The sequence below is a fragment of the Bombina bombina genome, chromosome 11 (assembly GCF_027579735.1).
Source record: "Bombina bombina isolate aBomBom1 chromosome 11, aBomBom1.pri, whole genome shotgun sequence".
Lineage (NCBI taxonomy): Eukaryota > Metazoa > Chordata > Amphibia > Anura > Bombinatoridae > Bombina > Bombina bombina.
Window position 1 is genome coordinate 167,661,061 of NC_069509.1, and position 23,753 is coordinate 167,684,813.

Consider the following 23,753-nt stretch of genomic DNA (forward strand, 5'->3'; position numbering starts at 1 on the left):
CTTCAGTCTCGATCATTTCCTTCAGTGGCTATGTGCATGGAAGTTTTAGGTCTCATGACTGCAGCATCGGACGCAATCCCCTTTGCTCGTTTTCATATGAGACCTCTGCAGCTTTGCATGCTGAATCATTGGTGCAGGCATTATACTTGGATATCACAATTGATATACTTAAATCCCAACATTCAACTCTCTCTGTCCTGGTGATTGGACCATCATCAGATTATTCAAGGGGCCTCTTTTGTTCGTCCTTCCTGGACTGTGATTTCAACAGATGCAAGTCTCACAGGTTGTGGAGCTGTCTGGGGGTCTCTGACAGCACAAGGAGTTCGGAATCCTCAAGAGGCGAGGTTATCAATCAATATTTTAGAACTGTGTGCTATTTTCAGGGCTCTTCAGGCTTGGCCTTTATTAAAGAGAGAATCATTCATTTGTTTTCAGACAGACAATATCACAACTGTGCCATATGTCAATCATCAGGGTGAGACTCGCAGTCCCTTAGCGATGAAAGAAGTATCTCAGATATTTTCTTGGGCGGAATCCAACTCCTGTCTAATTTCTGCGATACATATCCCAGGTGTAGACAATTGGGAAGCGGATTATCTCAGTCCTCAGTCTTTAAATCCAGGGGATTGGTCTCTCCATCCAGATGTATTTTGTCAGAATGTACAGATGTGGGGTCTTCCCGAAATAGATCCGATGGCTTCCCATCTAAACAAGAAGCTTCCCAGGTACTTTTCCAGGTCTAGAGATCCCCAGGCGGAGATGGTGGATGCGTTAGCAGTTCCTTGGTTTTACCAACCTGCTTACATTTTCCCGCCCCTAGTTCTTCTTCCATGGGTGATCTCCAAGATCATAATGAAATAATCATATGTGTTTCTGATAGCGCCAGCATGGCCTCAAAGGTTTTGGTATGCAGATCTTGTCAAGATGTCCAGTTGCCAACCTTGGCCACTTCCTTTAAGGCCAGACCTTCTGTCTCAAGGGCCGTTTTTTTTCCATCAGGATCTCAAATCGCTAAATTTGAAGGTATGGAAATTGAACGCTTAGTATTATTTAGAGTTGTCTGGCCAGACCAGTAAGTTGCAACTTGCTGCTATTTTACTCTACATTTTCATTTTGTTTTTATTGTTATCTATGTTTGTTATCCATTTTATCATATTCCATTGATGTGTTCCGGTTTATAAATCTCTCTTGCCACTGTCTTACGAGTATGAAATAAGTCAATTTCTAGCTAAATTGAGCTGGGCATATATATGTATATATATATATATATATATATATATATATACACACACACACCTTGGTTTGTTTTGGTATATCTTATGCATTTTTTGTTTTTTAATGTTTTTTTGTACACATCCATAAACATTTTACATTGTATCTTTGTAATTCACTTTATCTAGCGCTGTTACTGTTTGCAATTCAAACCTAGATTTTAGTGCCTTGCTGTTGCACAAGAAAATAGCTGAGCACCCACCTTCTTTATATGGATGTAAACGAAATGGGCGTGTCTAATATGCAATTCAAATATACTTCCATTTCAAATGAATATATTAATTTGCATATGAATTGTAAGTTTTATGTTCCTTTAAATCTGTGTAACATTTGAGCTGTGCAAAAAGAGAACATAATCATCCTTAATTCCTTATCCCAGCACATCGGAATGTGCACAAAGCAAATTACCGTCATACTAGTAACAATATGAAACCGCTATCCTATAATTACAGGCAAATGTTGTTCCCCTGACAGTGCAGAGTACTCCACAAATGGTTTACAGGTACATTATGATGAGAAACAAAATGTAATAAAGTGTGAATGTGTATATAGTTTAGCTTTAATAGAATAGGAAAATACATTTAAATGTTGTTTACAAATGGTTAGTGGAAAGTAGCACACGGGACAGCAGCTGTGTTAAAGGGGCAGTCTACATCAGATTGTTTTATTGTTAATAAAATAGATAATCCCTTTATTACCCATTCCCAAATTTTGCATAACCAACACAGCTATATTAATACACTTTTTACCTCTGTAATTACCCTGTATCTAAGCCTCTGCAGACTGCCCCTTATCTCAGTTATATTAATACACTTTTTACCTCTGTAATTACCCTGTATCTAAGCCTCTGCAGACTGCCCCTTATCTCAGTTCTTTGACAGACATGAATTTTAGCCAGTCAGTACCGACTTATAACTCCACAGGAGTTAGCAGAGTGTCACCTATATGATACACACATGAACTACGTGTCTAACTGAAAACTGTCAAAATGCACTGAGATAAGAGGCGGCCTTCAACTGCTTACAAATTAGTTTATGAGCCTACCTAGGTTTAGCTTTCAACATAGAATACCAAGAGAACAAAGCAAATTTGATGAAGGTAAATCTTATCTGAATCATGATAGTTTAATTTTTACTTAAAGGGACAGTCTACACCAGAATTGTTATTGTTTAAAAAGATAGAGAATGCCTTTATTACCCATTCCCCAGTTTTGCATACCCAACACGGTTATATTAATATACTTTTTACCTCAGTCACTGCCCCCTTATTTCAGTTCTTTTGACAGACTTGCATTTTATCCAACAAGTGCTGACTCCTAGTTAACTCCACAGACTTGAGCACAATGTTATCTATCTGGCACACATGAACTAATGCCCTCTAGTTGTGAAAAACTTTTAGCATATGAGCTTACCTAGGTTTAGCTTTCAACTAAGAATACAGCAAAATTGATGATACAAGTAAATTGGAATTTTTTTTTAAATTACATTCCCTATATGAATCATGAAAGTTTATTTTTGACTTGACTGTCCCTTTAGACATTGTTGAGCTTTAGAAGGGGGGGTTATATAATAGAAATAAAAGCTTTTGCTTTTTTTTTTTATTTGCCCCCCCGCCCAAAAAACATAATTTATGCTTACCTGATAAATTTATTTCTCTTGTAGTGTGTTCAGTCCACGGGTCATCCATTACTTATGGGATATATTCTCCTTCCCAACAGGAAGTTGCAAGAGGATCACCCAAGTAGAGCTGCTATATAGCTCCTCCCCTCACATGTCATATCCAGTCATTCGACCAAAACAAGACGAGAAAGGAGAAACTATAGGGTGCAGTGGTGACTGGAGTTTTAATTTAAATTTAGAACTGCCTCAAAAAGACAGGGCGGGCCGTGGACTGAACACACTACAAGAGAAATACATTTATCAGGTAAACATAAATTATGTTTTCTCTTGTTAAGTGTGTTCAGTCCACGGGTCATCCATTACTTATGGGATACCAATACCAAAGCTAAAGTACACGGATGATGGGAGGGACAAGGAAGGAACATTAAACATAAGGAACCACTGCCTGTAGAACCTTTCTCCCAAAAACAGCCTCCGAAGAAGCAAAAGTGTCAAATTTGTAAAATTTTGAAAAGGTATGAAGTAAAGACCAAGTTGCAGCCTTGCAAATCTGTTCAACAGAGGCCTCATTCTTAAAGGCCCAGGTGGAAGCCACAGCTCTAGTGGAATGAGCTGTAATTCTTTCAGGGGGCTGCTGTCCAGCAGTCTCATAGGCTAAACGAATTATGCTACGAAGCCAAAAAGAGAGAGGTGGCCGAAGCCTTTTGACCTCTCCTCTGTCCAGAATAAACGACAAACAGAGAAGAAGTTTGCCGAAAATCTTTAGTTGCCTGTAAGTAGAACTTCAGGGAACGGACTACATCCAGATTATGCAAAAGACGTTCCTTCTTTGAAGAAGGATTAGGGCATAATGATGGAACAACAATCTCTTGATTGATATTCCTGTTAGAAACTACCTTAGGTAAAAACCCAGGTTTAGTACGCAGAACTACCTTGTCTGAATGAAAAATCAGATAAGGAGAATCACAATGTAAGGCAGATAACTCAGAGACTCTTCGAGCCGAGGAAATAGCCATCAAAAACAGAACTTTCCAAGATAACAATTTAATATCAATGGAATGAAGGGGTTCAAACGGAACACCTTGAAGAACTTTAAGAGCTAAGTTTAAGCTCCACGGCGGAGCAACAGTCTTAAACACAGGCTTAATCCTAGCTAAAGCCTGACAAAAAGCCTGAATGTCTGGAACTTCTGCCAGGCGTTTGTGTAAAAGAATAGACAGAGCAGAAATCTGTCCCTTTAACGAACTAGCAGATAAACCCTTTTCTAAACCCTCTTGTAGAAAAGACAATATCCTAGGAATCCTGACCTTACTCCATGAGTAACTCTTGGATTCACACCAATATAAATATTTACGCCATATCTTATGGTAAATTTTTCTGGTAACTGGTTTCCGAGCCTGTATTAATGTATCAATAACCGACTCCGAGAAACCACGCTTTGATAGAATCAAGCGTTCAATCTCCATGCAGTCAGCCTCAGAGAAATTAGGCTTGGATGGTTGAAAGGACCCTGAATTAGAAGGTCCTGCCTCAGAGGCAGAGACCATGGTGGACAGGACGACATGTCCACTAGGTCTGCATACCAGGTCCTGCGTGGCCACGCAGGCGCTATCAAAATCACCAATGCTCTCTCCTGTTTGATCCTGGCAATCAATCGAGGCAACGGAAATGGAGGAAACACATAAGCCATCTTGAAACCCCAAGGGGCTGCTAGAGCATCTATCAGCACCGCTCCCGGGTCCCTGGATCTGGATCCGTAACAAGGAAGCTTGGCGTTCTGGCGAGACGCCATGAGATCCAGTTCTGGTTTGCCCCAACGATGAATCAGTTGAGCAAAGACCTCCGGATGAAGTTCCCACTCCCCCGGATGAAAAGTCTGGCGACTTAGAAAGTCCGCCTCCAAGTTCTCCACGCCTGGGATGTGGATCGCTGACAGGTGGCAAGAGTGAGACTCTGCCCAGCAAATTATCTTGGAGACTTCTAACATCGCTAAGGAACTCCTTGTTCCCCCTTGATGGTTGATGTAAGCCACAGTCGTGATGTTGTCCGACTGAAATCTGATGAACCTCAGTGTTGCTAACTGAGGCCAAGCTAGAAGAGCATTGAATATTGCTCTTAATTCCAGAATATTTATTGGGAGGAGTTTCTCCTCCTGAGTCCACGATCCCTGAGCCTTCAGGGAGTTCCAGACTGCGCCCCAGCCTAGTAGGCTGGCATCTGTTGTTACAATCGTCCAATCTGGCCTGCGAAAAGTCATTCCTTTGGACAGATGAACCCGCGACAACCACCAGAGAAGAGAATCTCTGGCCTCCTGGTCCAGATTCAGTAGAGGGGACAGATCTGAATAATCCCCATTCCACTGACTTAGCATGCATAATTGCAGCGGTCTGAGATGCAGGCGCGCAAATGGCACTATGTCCATTGCCGCGACCATTAAGCCGATTACTTCCATGCACTGAGCTACTGATGGCCTTGGAATGGAATGAAGGACACGGCAAGCATTTAGAATCTTTGATAACTTGGACTCCGTCAGGTAAATCTTCATCTCTACAGAATCTATCAGAGTCCCTAGAAAAGGAACCCTTGTGAGTGGTAACAGAGAACTCTTTTCCACGTTCACTTTCCACCCATGCGACCTCAGAAATGCTAGAACTATCTCTGTATGAGACTTTGCATTTTGAAAACTCAACGCTTGTATCAGAATGTCGTCTAGGTACGGAGCCACCGCTATGCCTCGCGGTCTTAGTACCTCCAGAAGGGAGCCCAGAACCTTTGTAAAAATTCTCGGGGCCGTAGCTAACCCGAAGGGAAGAGCTACAAACTGGTAATGCCTGTCTAGAAAGGCAAACCTTAGGTACCGATAATGGTCTTTGTGAATCGGTATGTGAAGGTAGGCATCCTTTAAGTCCACTGTGGTCATATAATGACCCTCTTGGATCATGGGTAGGATGGATTCGAATAGTTTCCATTTTGAACGATGGAACCCTTAGGAACTTGTTTAAGATCTTTAGGTCCAAGATTGGTCTGAAGGTACCCTCTTTTTTGGTAACCACAAACAGATTTGAGTAAAACCCTTGCCCTTGTTCCGTTTGCGGAACTGGGTAGATCACTCCCATTACTAAGAGGTCTTTTACACATTGCAGAAATGCCTCTTTCTTTATTAGGTTTGTTGATAACCTTGACAGATGAAATCTCCCTTGTGGAGGAGAAGCTTTGAAGTCCAGAAGGTATCCCTGAGATATGATCTCCAATGTCCAGGGATCCTGGACATCTCTTGCCCAAGCCTGGGCGAAGAGAGAGAGTCTGCCCCCCACTAGATCCGTTTCCGGATAGGGGGCCCTTCCTTCATGCTGTCTTAAGGGCAGAAGTAGGCTTTCTGGTCTGCTTGCCCTTGTTCCAGGACTGGTTGCTTTTCCAACCCTGTCTGTAACGAGCAGCAGTTCCTTCCTATTTTGGAGCGGAGGAAGTGGATGCTGCTCCTGCCTTGAAATTACGAAAGGCACGAAAATTAGACTGTTTGGCCTTTGATTTGGCCCTATCCTGAGGAAGGGAGTGACCCTTACCTCCAGTAATGTCAGCAATAATTTCTTTCAAGCCGGGCCCGAATAAGGTTTGCCCTTTGAAAGGAATATTAAGCAATTTAGATTTAGAAGTCACATCTGCTGACCAGGATTTAAGCCATAGCGCTCTGCGCGCCTGGATGGCAAAACCGGAGTTCTTAGCCGTTAGTTTGGTTAAGTGCACAACGGCGTCCAAAACAAATGCATTAGCTAGCTTAAGTGCTTTAAGCTTGTTCATGATCTCATCCAATGGTGCTGTGCGAATAGCCTCTTCTAGAGACTCAAACCAGAAAGCCGCCGCAACAGTGACGGGCGCAAGGCATGCAAGGGGCTGTAATATAAAACCTTGCGCTAACACCTCCCCTAGCCTAACAAAAGGCCCCTCCCACTCATATTACAACAGTGGGAGACCAGCTATAACGGTTTCTATGCAGAAAAATACGTTAGCCATGTGGAAAAAATCATGCCCCAAGAGATTTATCACAAAAGCACCTCACAAAACGATTAACATGCCAGTAAACGTTTTAAAAAACAACATTTCAGATGTTGTGTAAAGTTATCACTAAGCCTGCTACCAGTCGCTTCTACTGCAGTTAAGGCTCATACATTATTTCAGTATTAACAGTATTTTTTCAGTCAAATTCTATTCCCTAGAAAATAACTCTACTGTGCATACATTTACAAGCCTGATACCAGTCACTACTACTGCATTTTAGGCTGTACTTACATCATATGGGTATCGGCAGTGTTTTCTTAGTCAATTCCATTCCTAGAAAATATTTTACTGCACATACCTCATTTGCAGGGGACCCCGCATGCTATTCTCTTTTCTGAAGTTACCCCACTCCTCAGAATGTGCGAGAACAGCCAGTGGATCTTAGTTACGTCTGCTAAGATCATAGAAAATGCAGGCAGATTCTTCTTCTAAATACTGCCTGAGAGAAAAAACAGCACACTCCGGTGCCATTTAAAATAAACTTTTGATTGAAGAATAATTAAGTAAAAAAAACTCCAACTCCTCTCACGACCTCCTTCTTTGTTGAGACTTGCAAGAGAATGACTGGATATGACATGTGAGGGGAGGAGCTATATAGCAGCTCTGCTTGGGTGATCCTCTTGCAACTTCCTGTTGGGAAGGAGAATATATCCCATAAGTAATGGATGACCCGTGGACTGAACACACTTAACAAGAGAAAGGATAATATCCCTTCAATCAATAAATTCTGTTGGAAAAAAAGACACGATTCAGAGATGTGGTTTAATCCCCATTTTGCTGTATCTAGTATTTATTGCCCACACTAAAGATGAGGGGAAAAAGTTGGCTTACACCTTTTTGCCTTTGTGTAATTTGCACAGAAAACAAAATTTCAATACTAAAACTTTACTTGTCTTCACAATTAGAAGTTATGAAAAATAATAAATTAGCAACTCACATTTAAAAGGAATAAAATGTACATTTTTAGAGGGTCACTTGTTTTGCACATAGGAAATAAATACGTAAAGTAATATGTATATTGCATATGCTGTCACAGATAGAATATTTTGCATTTTTTAAAATACAGGAAGTATTATGTCATGTGAGTGATGCAAATAAAACATTCACATTTAGGTAGTGCATATGGTTCATACAAGCACCGATTTGGCCATTGTCAGACATCTGATTAATTTTGACAAGTTTTCGCCTGCTAAGAGGCATTGCCCACACAGTTCTATCATTTTATTAAAAATATTCCCCTAATAAACAAAACATGAAAAAGTCATTTTAATTAACTCTGGCACCAGCACTTAGGTTTGAAAAAGCATTAATCGGATGTCGAAGGACAAAGTGAAATTATACTAATTCACTGAAAAATAAACATTTGCTAAACCAGTTATACTTTTATACACATGGTAAGAAAGAAAAAAAAAGTTTAGATTGTGCCAAGATATACTGTAAGTTAAAGGATTTAAATAAACAAAAAATCCAGAAATATAGTCGGTACATAGATCATGTATAATATTTGACCCAGTTACATAGTTCACACGATGTACAAAAGGTATAAAACTCTTCTTTTGGGGAATTCCTCTTTCTTTCTGTAATGGTTCACAGCTAACTATAGTGTAAATGAGAAGAAAAAGATATACACGTCATAAATCTCAGCATTAGCAAAAGCTACCAGGTAGAAATATGCAGCGTTTTTCAACTATGTATCCCTGGAATGTAATCAGCGGTTAAGGAGATGCCAGATGTTAATGAGCTCCTGCGCTAATCTAAAGTATTACTGGGAGCAGTTCACTAAAAAGTGAAGGATCCTCAAATTCACCAGTTCCTATGTGATTGTGGCAGATGCACTAAATCTCACCGGTCTCGACATTCTGTAGCAAATAAGTTACATAGAAACGGGTGAAGGCGGAGGGACTGCAGAGGTATCTGTAACATGGAAAACTGCAGCACAGTTAAGCATGGGATGCACCCAGCCTTCCTGGTGGGAGTGACCATTACAACAACAACCCTTTTTTCTGGTGGAAGTGAAAAAAAACATTACACAGAAGTAAAGTACAGGGGGGGGGGGGGGGGAGGCACAGATTAACATATTTATAGCTTACTTTTGAGTTTAGTGTCCATTTATATTGAGAGGTAAACAAGCCCAATTAACTCTTTCCTGCCAGGACTAATTTGTCTACATCGGAACAAAGTTCTGATGTTAAATTTAAATCACCCGATCGTTCATGCATTTGCGTGATTTCAATGATGGAATCGCGTCAGGGGAGGTGCCTATGATACTAGACACGCCCTCCAGCCCGTGATCCCATTTACCAAGCCACTATGGCTTCAGTACAGCCAAATGGCTAGGACGTTCCATGCTGTCCTAACGGCGTTAAAGCCCAGCGCAGTTAAGAAAGCATGTAACATATATCTTAAGGGTCTGTTTAATGAATTTTGGGAAAGTAATCATTGTTAGGTGTTTGATATAACAATGATGTTAAAATGCAGTTTAAGAAAATATATTACCAAGTTGAAAATGAAATAAATATATATATATATATATAGACACATTTCTTCTAGTCCTGGACAAGTTAGAAATTGCAGCGGATGAGTAATCATTTGACTCTCTTCTATTTTTCACATTAAGTGGAATAGTAACCTCTTGGCTAGTAGCTTTTAACCCCTGACTAGTAAACTACAGTGAGATCATTTTCAGAATTAGAAAAAAAAAACCTTCTGTATGAGCAGATTTCAGCATGTAGTTTAGATCCTGTTTTACATTCTGGAAATGCTTATGAATATATGTGATATATATATACCGTATATAAAAAAAAAATAGCTAACAAAAATGTCAGAGAAATATTTAAAATACAGAACAAATTAAACAATGATATATGAACAGCACAGCAGCTGCAATGTAGTCCCATGATACTATCATAAAATGCAAAGTTGCCACGAATAGTACAAATTCAATTAAATGCTGCAATCAGGGGATAGGGCTCTGGGTCTCATGTAGGTCTGAGCTCCAAATTTATAATCCATACGCAAATAGCTGGAACAACCTCTATTCTTACCATCTCCTACGAGGCCAAGAACAAAGGTGGGAGGGATTTAAACTCTGATATGAGGTCTCGATCTCCTCCTAGTGGCAGGAAATATATCACATATGTTACTGTGGACCATCCTTATTTTACAAAAGAAACAAACTTCATTAATATTAAATTACATTGATATTAAGGGTGTACTCACAAGAACTGACTCGCTTCTTTCTGTTTCAAATGTTTAGTCATAGATTTAAAAGTGTGTTACATGTCTGATTTTACAGTTTGTGTTTTTTTAATTCAATATAATCTAATCTGAGTGCAGCCGACCTTGTATTTATTACCGATTTGTTCACCCATTCTGCTTAGAATGGTCTTTTACAAATACAGAGCAGTTATACCGGTTAGGTACAAGTAAAAAAAGCAAAGTGATTCACTACAAAGAGGTTTTAAATTTGAGAAACTTGTTTGAGAAATCACAATGTCCAGCCATTACTAAATCTCTATGGGCATATTCTATAAATTAAATGGACAGCATACTAAAATATATTCCTTTTTATCCATTTTACTTGGAGGAGTGTGTTAAGATGTTTACAAATAGTTCCTTTAACTTTATTTTGCATTTGAAATAGAAGCTGCTGAAATTGCCACCAATACTGAAAATGTCAATACTGCACTATTGGTTATAGAAAAACTATGTAAACAAAAGGAAGCCCCATTTGGGGGTGAGATAGTGAGAACAGCCCATTCACAAGGGTGGTGCTGCAAAAAATAAATAAACTTATCAGCCACTTACCTGAGTATATTATGAAATGAAATCAAGAGGGTTCAGAGAAATTTAGACTACTGCATATATCTGGTCTTAAAGGGACATTCCAGACAAAACATGAATCCACATGGATGCATTTTAGTTTTGAATAGAGAAACTTTTTGTAATATGCATATATTAACAAAAATGCTTATAATAAAAGCTAAAGCAGTTTCAAAAATGTATTTAAAGGGCCACTAAACCCAAAATCTTTCTTTCATGATTCAGATAGAGAATAGAAATTTAAACAACATTACAATTTACTTCCATTATTTATTTTGCTTCATTTTTTAAATATCCTTAGTTGAAGAAAAAACAATGCACATGATGAGCCAATCACACGATGCTTCTATGTGCAGCAACCAATCAGCAGCTAGTGAGCATATCTAGATATGCTTTTCATCAAAGAATATCAAGAGAATAAAACAAATTAGATAATATAAGTAAATTTGAAAGATGTTTAAAATTGCATTCTCTTTCTAAATCATAAAAATTTTTTTGGGTGGTATGTCCCTTTAAGTATGCACCGTGCACAAGCATTTTAATCACAGCACTTGCTCAGTAATCCTAAAGTGATTGTACTATCTGGTAATGACTCAATTTGTTAATTGCGGACATGATACAATCCCCACTGGCACTCTGAGCAGCTGCAGTATATAAATTGCAGGTGCACTGAGATTATCTAGCTATATTACACATGCAGAGAAAAATGCTGACCAAAAAAATAAAAACAATCATAACTTTTACTAGAAGCATTTTTGACAATACATGTATATTGTAAATATGTTTCAATTCAAGTGCATATAAATTTTGACCAGAATGTCCCTTTAACACAATATTTAGGGTTCACAAATTGTACATATATTTTTAGGAGTAAGCTAAAGTATTAAGGAGCAACTCACACAATGTTTATTTGTATATAGACATATGTAGAATAAATTAAAAAGATAGAAGCTTTAATCTGAGACCTATAGGATTGCATTTAAAATTGTAGTTTCATAGCTTGGTAGTCTCAAGTCTAAACTTTATAACATTTTTTAATGGCCAGGATTTGAAAAATCTCTCCCCTTTACTTCAGATAATCAGCCCTGATAGTTCTGTAGCAGATACAGAAGAAATAAGGTAGAAACACGGACACAGGGTTGGATAAAACATTTTTGTTTTATTCTATAAACTACTAACATTTCTCCCAAGTGCCAATTACAAATATTATTTAGAGCATTTATTTGCAGCAAATGTCTGGTCAAAATAACAAAACAGACCCCATGCAAAGAAAACAAGATCATATAAATTTATAAACACCACAATACTAATGTTTAGATTTATGAAGTGTTCAGAAATCAATATTTGGTGGAATAATCTTGATTATCAATCACAAATTTCATGCGTCCTGACATTGCAGTTGGGCAACTTTATGCCACATCTGGCAAAAAAGTTTTATTGCTTGTGACCATCCATCTTCCTCTTTATCACATGGGATTCAGGTCTAGAGATTGGGCCATGACAGGGTCTTGATCTAGTGGTTCACACCTTGGACCTGGCTGTGTGGTATGGAGCATTGTCCTGCTGGAAAAAACAATCCTCAGAGTTGGGGAATATTGTCAGAGCACAAGGAAGCAAGTTTTCTTCCAGGATAACCTTGTACGTGGCTTGATTCATGCGTCATTCACAAAGATAAATGGAGATAATTCCACCAAATATTGAATTCCGAACTCTTGCCAAGTTAAAACATAAGTATTGTTTACAAATGAATATGAACTTGTTTTCTTTGCATTATTTGAGATCTGAAACCACTGCATCCTTTTTATTATTCCCAGTTGTCATGTAGAGCAGTTATTTGCACCAAAAGACAATATTTTTGTTTAAGAATTTTAGGGGAAGTGTCAGTAGTTTTTAGAATAAAACAATGTTCATTTTACTCAAACACAGATCTATAAATAGCAAATACCAGAGAAACGAATAATTTTGCAGTGGTCTCTTATTTTCCCCCCCAGGTATGTAGACAAACCTTAACTTTCAAAAATACCGTAAACCGAACAAACGATAGTTGTATAAAATTGAATTAGGTAAACCTTGTGTATGTTTTCAGCCCCAAAATGAAACAGACAGGTTGTGTTCTGTATGATAGTTGACAACTAGCAAGAAGGTCTTTGCCCTTGGTTCTAAATTCTATTCTGTGCCATCCATTTCTCTGCATTTGTATTCTTTGTTTAAAAATATAAAAGTAGGATGCATATTTGTAAGTATTACATCTATAGGCACTCTTGTTTTCCAGGAAATGGTACGATGACAACCCAAGAGGCTTAAAATAAAAAAATATTTACATTTACCCTGTCACAATTTCTTTGAATAATACCTTCTGATTTTGGTCTGCAAACAAATACATTTTCGTAACAAACAGTATGACATACCACAGTTTTCCTTTAGCGTTGTTTAATGTTAATGCTTTGCTAATGCTAAATAATTTTAAGTCCTAACTAAAGGGTGAACAAATCCAGAAAACTGAGGTAGCACTGCTTTCTTTCAATCTATTGAGTGGTTTAATAGTAACATAAAACATTCATTTACTGTAAAAAAATTAGGAAACTATCTTTTGATGGACTACAAAAACTGCCGTACACATTCATTCAAGTAGCTTTGTACCAATAGTACACACAAAGCAGAGACCGACCTGCTTTTTAAATAAATATAAATTAAATTGTTCAATAATAAAACAAAAAGCACATCACAGCCTAAAAGAACTATTATCCTGGTCCAATATGATTTAAACTAATCACACTTGTGGTCCTTCATGTTTACTTGTTTGGGTAATCACAGCAAATGTACTTTGACATCAATTGACCATTTTGAAAAACAAAACTGAAGATCAGGGTAATTACTCTTTATGTTCACAATGGCAGTGTGCCAATATGTTAATGGAATATATTTTAATATAACAACTGTCAATCTTTTCTTGTAGAAGTCTTTAAACAGAAATGAATTCTCATATGCTTAATGCTTGGATATTTTCAGAGATAAACTACCCAACCCCCTCCCCACGAACAGTTACAACTCATAAAATCCAATGTAAACACCACTACACGTGATACAAGGCGGATCCAAAATATGACCCTGGCACTTATCAAGAACAGTGTATTTTTTATAGGGGCACAATCAGCAAAGTTGGGGTTTTCAAGAGACTTATCAAATAAGTGTTTCTGATTTATATTTGTTATTTTTAACTTTTTTTTTTTTGCCACTCTTTGGAGCGGCCACATTTCTTTGTGCACTTCCCTGGTAGACATTTCTGTTTCCTAAAAAAAATCCCCTATTGCTTGAGTGCCTTCAAACAATGTTTCCCTGAAAATGAAGCAAGTTTCTCCAACTAAATGGTGCACCGGGGGGAGAATTCTTGTATATAGTGTTATGTTTGGTGCATCTGAATAAAGTTAATTGGGTTGAGCGGTATGTTTGAGGTGATCCGTGATGGGGAAAGTGTTGAAGAAGCAGAATCTATTAGCAGGGAAATCCAAGAAAACAAGAGACAAAAAAACAAATATGTTTAACAAGGTAAAAAGGCTGTTAAAAAAAGCAGATGACAGATTTAAAATGGTCTTTATAACAAACATTTTTCAACTATGCTGGCGTGACTTAAACCCATATGTAGGTATGCAAAGTATTGCAGGGCATATTGTTACTAAGGGGGTTAGACTTAAGCAGAGACTTTAAAAGGTAACATGAGGCTAAACTAATGATCATGAAGAACTGGGGTACATTTAAAAAATCATACCCAACGGTATTTTACCTATTTTGTTTTTTTCCAAGGTGCCATATTAAATCTTTTAGTGCCAAAAAAAAAGTACAAAGATGAAAGCCTTTCTCGCACAAGAGGAGGAAAGTGGAGTTAAAAAAATATTAATAACCCATGGTAAGAAAGTGCCTGAAACACATTACCAGCATTTAGAGCCCTTTCAATTACAAGGCAGAAAAAGGTGTTCATAAAAACAAAAAAACAACAAACTGGATTCTTGTCTGAATTTCCATAAAAGGTTCAGAGTTTTCATTTAATGACCGGCAAAAAGCTTGTGTCTGATGCAAACATGCTAAGTCTGCTCGTCTATACTCAGATAGTCTGTGCCTGAAGATTTCATACATTTGGTTTCATCTTCCTTTTTCCGTCGCTCCATTTCCCACTCCACAAAAGTGTCGAAGAGACTAGGCCACGCTTCGTCCTCGCTGTAGTTGCTGAGGTCTGGGCCAATCACCTGAGTAAAGTTTAGGAACATATTCCAAGTGTCCCGGGAGATTCCTTTTATTCCTGAGGGGTTCTCAATTAGGAAATCTAACCACTGATCCAAAACAAGGGGTTTATTTTGTGTGAAAACTAACTTCCATAGAGCAATGGCTATTTCCCGGTGTAGAGACCTCTGGCCTTCCTCAGAGTCCAGGCCAAACTGAAAAGTGAAGCGATACAAATCCTTAAACTTATCCTCCTGTTTAGCTTCTGCTAACAGGCTGGGGAATTTGGAGCAAATTCCTTCAATACTGTCTGCGTCTATTGCTTTAATCCCATCAAAAAACTCCCTCCTGTTTAAAAATAAAAAAAGAATACAGTTAAAATCTTAATAAACTAAATTTATGCTTACCTGATTATTATTATTGGTTATTTGTAGAGCGCCAACAGATTCCACAGCGCTGATAAATGTATTTCTTTCTTGGCATGGTGAGTCCACGGATCATCATTAATTACTGTTGGGAATATCACTCCTGGCCAGCAGGAGGCGTCAAAGAGCACCACAGCAAAGATGTTAAGTATCACTTCCCTACCCACAAACCCCAGTCATTCGACCAAGGAAAAGGAGAGAAAGGAAACACCACAAGGTGCAGAGGTGTCTAAGGTTTATATACAAAAACAAGGAGGGCCATGGACTCATGGTGTCAAGAAATAAATTTATCAGGCAAGCATAAGTTTTGTTTTCTTTCTAATAACACAGTGAGTCTACGGATCATTATTAAATTACTGTTGGAATCAATACCCAAGCTAGAGGATACAGATGATACGGGAGGGACAAGACAGGTAACCTAAACAGAAGGTACCACCCAAACAAACCTCAGCCGAGGTAAAAAGTATCAAATTTATAGATTTTAGAAAAAGAGAGCAAAGAAGGCCAAGTTGCCATCTTAGGATCCATTCTACAGAGGCCTCTTACTTGAAGGCCCAAAGAGAAAATACTGTCCTAGTGGAGTGAGCTGAAACTCTCTCAGGAGGTAGCTGTCCAGCAAACTCAAACCCTAAGAATAACACTTCTCAACCAGAGAGAAAGAGAAGTGGCAGAAGACTGACCTAGTTCTTCCTAGCCTGTAGATAACATCTAAGGGCCCGCACAACAATTAAGTCGTGCAACAGACATTCTTTATGAGAAGGAGTAGGACAGGGAGAAGGAACAAAAAGTTACTGATTAAAAACTCTGTCCGAAACTACCTTAAGAAGAAAACCAAAAAAGGTACGAAGGACTGCCTTATCTGCCCGAAATAAGAGATAAGAAAAACCACACTGCAAGCTGAGGGTTCGGAACCCTCTGAGCAGAAGAAAAAAAAACTTTCCAAGATAACTTAATATCTGTGGAATGCATAGGCTCAAACGGAACCTGAAGAAAAACTTTAAAACAAGTATAAAGCTCCATGGAAGCAACAAACACAGTCCTGATATGACAGGGTTTGGTAAAAAAAGATTGTACTTCCGGCACTTTCACCAGACGCTAGAGCAGCAGAATGGAAAAAAAAACTAAACCTGACCCTTGCGGGCACTAACAGCTAAACCTTTCTCAAGGTCTACCTGGAGAAAATATAATATCCCTGAGATCCTGCCATATCCTATAGAAAATCTATCTAGCGAAAGGCTTACAAGCCTGAATCGTGATCTCAAAAACAGATTTGAAAACCCATGCTTAGTTAAAAAACCAAGCGATTAATTTCCAATCATTCAAATTCAGAGAAACTGAAATGAAGATGGAGGATCCATGAAACAGAAGATCCTTACTCAGTGGAAGTTTCACAGAGGTAGAGACGACATCTCAACTAGATCGGCCTATCAGATCCTGCAAGGCCACGCAGGAGCTAGGAGAAAACCAATGTTCTCTCCCACGTGAACCAAACGGTGACTCCCGGAAGGAGAACAAACAGAGAGGAGGATATGTCAACCTGAAGTTCCAAGGAACTGTCAGAGCATCTATCAGAAAGGCTAAAGGATCTCTTAACCTCAAACCAAACTTGGAGATCTGATAAGACCCTATCAGAACCAAATCTGGTAACTCCCATGTGGTAGATAACCTGGAGAACACTTCCAGATTGAGTCCCCAGTCCCCCAGAGAACTGGATGGCAGATAGACAGTAACTGAGCACCCGCCCATAGAAAATTCTGAACACTTCCAACATGACTAAGGAACCTAGAGTTCCTCCCTGAAGGTTGATGTAAGCCACAGAGGCCGTGTTCTCTGACTACTGGGGCCAAAACATCAGAGCATTGTAACACGCTCTCAACTCCAAATGATGAAGGAGAGAACAGACTTCAACGAGTCCCAGACTCCTTTTTAAAGTTAACAACCAGCACCAGAAGGTGGATTTGAACTCTGGACCTTCTGCTTGCAAGCCCAGAGACCTAGCCACTTTGCCACAACATAGCATCCCAGTCCAGCAGGCTGGAGGCCGCAGTCCCAAAAGCCCAGGAAGAACTCCTAAGCATGAGACCTGAGATCCAGATAAAACCACTCGGGAAGAGACCCTAGTCGACTGAACTAGAGTCACTGAGACAAACCAGGCAGTATGCACAACTGCAGAGTTCTCATACAGTATCGAACAAGGGAAGATGTCCATGGAAGCCACCATCAGACCAATCACCTCCATACACTGAGCCACTGATTGCCGAACAATAGACTGAAGAGAGGGGAAAAAGAAGGAATTTGGCTTTTCTGACCTCCGTCAAACAGAATTTGAACCATAGGGAATCAATCATAGTCCCTAAGCACTACCCTTGCAGCTGAGACAAGGAAGCTCCTTTCTAGCTCTACCTTCCTGCTTGCAGAAAGATAGCGCCTGAAATAGGGCTTCCAGGAAGGACACCCCTGCAATTCCTGAACCAAATTGCAGCCCAAAAAGAGAAAACACTGGGAGCTGTGGCAAAGCCATAGTTGAACCACAAACAGAGATATTTTGTCCGTAAGGGCAAAACTCAGAAATCTGAGATAATTTAACTTAAATTCTAGGGTATATATATACTGACCCTTTTGCATCAAGAAGAATGGAGCGATAGTCTCCCTCTTGAAAGACGGCACTCTGAAAAACTTGGTCAGACATTTACTGTCTAAATAAGGAGGAAAAGTTCCCTCTTTTTTCACAAACCGTATGGAAAAGAAAATAAACTCTGTTCCTGTACTGGAACAGGAACAATACTCCTGGGGGGGGATCCTTTCCACTGTCCTCTTGCAAGGTAAGCAAGTTAGCCACCTAGCTACTGAACACGTTTCAAGAGTGACCTTCCTTTTATCTGGACTACAGATAATCCTGGGACATAAAAGATATATTGACCCCCTTGGGGCAAACCCTACATGCTGATGAAAATAAGCTGCTGGTTTCTATAATTACTTCCCCTTGATCCAAGACCTACTAGGTATCCAAGAGGACTTGGACTGCTCCTGCTTGGAAGGCAAAGGAGAAGCCAAAGTTACGCAGGAAGCAACAGAATAAAAAAAGGTGGCCTAACAGCCTCTCTGTCCTGGATCTCATCATGGAGTCAACTAAATGGAATCAGACAAGGATGGTTTTTTTTTTTTAAAATGGACATCCAGCGTCAGCAGCTGGATTCAAACCATCAACCTTCGAGTTGCAAAGCCACAGAGATAACCACCAGGCTACACCGGACTGCTGGAATCAGACAAGGCGTCGCACCAAAAAGATGCTGCACTTTTCCATAAAGGCTTCCATCCTTACAAGAGCATCTATCCTTTATATGGATTGAAGATCTCTTAACCAAAAAAGCCATAGCCCCTACTACTTTAAGCACCATGTGCCCAGACATTTAAAGGAGACAGCTTATTACCAACAGGAAATGGGGAAAGAGGAATTCTGGTCTTCTCCCATACCTGTGAAAATTCTCCTATCACAGTAGAGAACAGGAAAAATTTTCAGAGATTACTCCTAGTATATGTTAAAATTTACTAGATTCAGAGGATCTACCACGACAGGGGAGCCAAGGTTTATCCAGTAGCCAACCCCTCCTAAATAATACACAAAGGAGATCAGGCTTGATCTGAAGAGCACTACTTCAGTACCAGATGAAGGAATTACACTGTCCGAAACAGAGCTTTAACCCTTAGAAGCCACCGACTATCCTCATCTAAGAGGAGCAATAAGTGTAGCCACAAGCAGGGCAGAAACCTTACTATCTGATTCGATAAATGTCCTCTTGCGATATCCCTTTAAGACAGGAAAAGCAGATAACGTCACAGATGCCCGAAGATACCTGGGCAGACAAGTCTGCAAGCAAATAACTCCTCCAAGAGATTGAGAGGAACCGCAGTGCACTGCATGTGACGCCCGAGAAACTAAGGACGCAAAAAGAGAAGCTGTTCTGAACAGCATCAGCCAAGGAGACATTGGGCTCAGAGGTTAAAATATATCATAACTGTCAGGAAAGGTATGAGTGACAGCTGAAAGAAGTCATCCTAATCACATAGGAACAGAGTTTAGTTGTATTAAAAAAATGCCCCTCAAACAGCCATAAGCCCACATAGGCTGGAAGAGTAAAACAGACTTAACTGCATCTAGGCTGGTGCACTATAGGCTGGAGGTTTAATTAAAATATAATTAACAGAGTTTAAATACATTGGCAGAATAAATACAAAATATAACATGATTAGAGCTTGCTGACTGTGTGATTATAAAAAGCACTTATGCCAGCATTATGCAGGAAACGGCAGCTGAACGATCGCTAACTACACGCAGCAACAGCTGCGATAACACTTCTTATTTTAACATTAACGGCAGTATGAGCCTTCCAAAGAAAATGCACTATCAACCCCTCGCTTTGATCTTAAGGAGACAAGGGGGCGTGGCCAATGACCGGCTTTGAAAGAAAGCTGAAAATGGAGGTTCCCCACCACAACATAGGAAATAGGTGGAACTTAACTGACTACACAAGCGGACAGAGATGCAGTGCGCAGCATAATTCTCACGCGCCTCATCCTGTCATAGCCGCCATTGAATGGACCTGCTCTGGCAGACAGTAAATAAAGTGCCATTTAAAACACTTCACACAGTGACCATTTGAAGGAAGCTCAGGGCTGCGCCGCTCAGCGATTAAAGAGCACGCACTTTCTAGGGGTGCCTAAAATAATCGATTCTGCGATGCATCGCGATGCAGCCTGTTAACGATGCTGCATCGATGCAGTGCAGATCAGAATCGATTCAGGGGTGACATCATCGCGCAACGTCACGTGACCCCGCCTCTCTCACATAGCAGACGAGCCGACAGCATTTGTGTCAGGATTAATCTGGTTACAGCCCCCAGCTACACCACATCAGGACTTGCTGTGCACTCTGCGCAGATATCTGACCCAGAGAGCATTACCAATAGACCTCCTCTCACATGTTCCGGTCAGGAATTTTTATGACACCTATCCTAAAGAGCCGACAGCAGCCTCATGTAAACAGTGAATCTTTTCTTGTATTATAGATTCACTGTTTACTGTTGCGGTCTCTGCTGCATGTTTCCTCTCTGTCAGACCCCTAGCCCAAAGGAGCATTTGAGGGTTGCTATTAGATACAGCAAGTCAAAAGTTTTACAGCAACCCTCAAATGCTCGTTTGGGCTAGGGATCTGACAGAGGAAACATGCAGCAGAGACCGCAACAGTAAACAGTGAATCTATAATACAAGAAAAGATTCACTGTTTACATGAGGCTGCTGTCGGCTCTTTAGGATAGGTGTCATAAAAATTCCTGACCGGAACATGTGAGAGGAGGTCTATTGGTAATGCTCTCTGGGTCAGGTTTCAGATGTCTGCATGTACTCTGTGAGAATGTTTGAGTGAGTACACTGCTGCTGGTTTTCCTTTGTAAAATAAATCTACACATACATATCTGTGCATATTGTAGCATTATGTTTATAAGTGCTCTTCCATCTTACACAGTTGTTTAAAAGATTATTATATATACACACACACACACTATATATATATATATATATATATATATATATATATATATATATATATATATAAGTGTGTGTGTATATATATATATATATATATATATATATATATATATATATATATATATATATATATATATATATATAAAATATGGAATAGAACAAGATCATGAAAATCATAGGCAGTAATCGTGATGCATCGCGATGCATCGTAGAATCGAATCGTATCGAATCGTTACGATGATAATCGTAATCGAATCGAATCGTGAGACAAGTGAAGATGCGCAGCTCTAGCACTTTCTAAGGATAACATTCTGAATAGTAGGATGAAGTACCCATAAAACAAACAGGGGCTCAGGAAAAAACCACGAGAAACACTGCACTCATTTTCCCTCTATACACTAGCCCAGAAATTCATTAATTCCAAATGAGCCTTATACTAGAAACAGGGAATACTCTAAAAGTTATTACCCCTAGTCTCCTGGTCACCAGTGCCTGCACCCTGCCTGAAAAATCCTACCCCAGGATATATACGTGCAAGTCCTCCAAATTATAGAAGACTGAGCACTTACCTGCATCTAGCCGTCCAGCAGGGGGGCAGCCTACCCAGCGTGAGAGAATGTCGCTCCTCATAGAAAAAAAGAAAGACAGAGTAAAAACGTACTCAGGCTTTCTATACCAGGGAAGCAAAATGTTAGGAAATCGCAGTGAGGCCTATCTCACAAGTTCCCAACTGCTTAAAAGCTACCACAGCCCTACTGAAGAGACTAACGTGCTATACCCAAAAGCGATGGAAGATCAGAGCAATCCTGCCCTGAATTCAAAACAAAAACATCTTGATAGAAGAAATATTTAACAGACACCCAATTACTTCACCACCTCCTTGCATTAGAGGCAAAGAGAATGACTGGGGTTTGTGGGTAGGGAAGTGAAACTTAACAGCTTTGCTTTGGTGCTCTTTGCCTCCTCCTGCTGGCCAGGAGTGATATTCCCAACAGTAAGAAATGATGATCCGTGGATTTACAGTGTCATTAGAAAGAAATAAACTATTAGATAAATGTGATCAATACATTTTATATATATATAAATTACAAGCAACACCAAGACCAAACTAGGTTTGAAAAAATGACTGCAGAATATCAGTGGCTTTGTATACAGATCCCCTATACACAGATTTTATTTTGACAAGCCATTATAGGAACAACAACAAAAAGGTTTCTTTTTTTTAAATACTTAAAGGGACAGTATACAGTAACAAATTGTTTTCCCCTTAATGTGTTGCCAATTACCTTTTTTACCAACTGCATAGTATAAAATGTATGAGAATTACATTTTTAAGGTTTGTGTATATGAAATAGCTGATTTTGTGTTTTGTAGGTATAATCAGATCTCATTACTTTATTCTAGGGTTGCACCGATACCATTTTTTTAAGACCGAGTACAAGTACCGATACTGTTTTCAAAATACTCACCGATACCAATTACTGATACTTGTTTTTATGTCATGACAGTTTACCAAGCACAATACAGACTAATGATTTAAGATTGCTTCTTTTATAATTATGAACTGTATCTCAAAAAAGACGTTTTGAAATAATAAAACAGTTTTATGTGCTTGTTGTCATAAAGTTCACAGAACATGTTCATAAATAAAAATATTACAACAACATATATTAATAATAACAACAATAAATAACAGCTGCAGCAAATGGGGCTGGAAAGCTACAATTTAAAGGGGTGATTACTGGATGCAATTGGGTTGCAAGGTGCCCATATAACTCATCAATCTGACATTTGTATTTAATATAAAGTAATATAATTTAATTCTGAAAATAATATTGGGGAAGGAGTATCCCAGTAATCCCCTTTGAGAACAAAATAGGGCATTTACATTCTACTGACTCAACAGAAAATAGGGCTGGTCTTAATATTTTTCCAGGGCTGCTTTTTCTACCCCGGGCTAAGGATGTTCCTCAGAGTACAGTATGTTTTGAGCATAACTGTGCAAGATGAGAACTAGCAGTATAACAGGCAATCTAGCAATTATAATAATTTTTCAAAGGTTAGTGGCAAGTTCTTATTAAGGAACAGAAGCATCTCTGCATGTTCAGCTATAAGTCTGTTTCTGCTATCAGTAAGTTCTTAAGGAACATAAGCATCTCTGCAAGTTCAGCTATAAGTCTGTTACTGCTATCAGTAAGTTCTTATTAAGGAACAGAAGCATCTCTGCATGTTCAGCTATAAGTCTGTTTCTGCTATCAGTAAGTTCTTATTAAGGAACAGAAGCATCTCTGCATGTTCAGCTATAAGTCTGTTTCTGCTATCAGTAAGTTCTTAAGGAACATAAGCATCTCTGCAAGTTCAGCTATAAGTCTGTTACTGCTATCAGTAAGTTCTTATTAAGGAACAGAAGCATCTCTGCATGTTCAGCTATAAGTCTGTTTCTGCTATCAGTAAGTTCTTATTAAGGAACAGAAGCATCTCTGCATGTTCAGCTATAAGTCTGTTACTGCTATCAGTAAGTTCTTATTAAGGAACAGAAGCATCTCTGCATGTTCAGCTATAAGTCTGTTACTGCTATCAGTAAGTTCTTATTAAGGAACAGAAGCATCTCTGCATGTTCAGCTATAAGTCTGTTACTGCTATCAGTAAGTTCTTATTAAAGAACATAAGCATCTCTGCATGTTCAGCTATAAGTCTGTTACTGCTATCAGTAAGTTCTTATTAAGGAACAGAGCATCTCTGCATATTCAGCTATAAGTCTTTGTCTGCTATCAGTAAGTTCTTATTAAGGAACAGA

At 39.1% G+C, this 23,753-nt stretch overlaps 1 protein-coding gene across 1 annotated transcript in view; it reads right to left on the reverse strand.

Annotated features, from left to right (window-relative positions):
- Positions 1-7,706: 7,706 nt before the first annotated feature.
- DCUN1D3 (defective in cullin neddylation 1 domain containing 3) overlaps positions 7,707-23,753 on the reverse strand; it is a 54,396-nt gene continuing 38,349 nt past the window's right edge. The window contains exon 3 of the mRNA XM_053694563.1: positions 7,707-15,335. Within this exon, the coding sequence (XP_053550538.1) occupies positions 14,852-15,335 (484 nt within the window). The 3' untranslated portion in view covers positions 7,707-14,851. The remainder of the gene's footprint in view (positions 15,336-23,753) is intronic.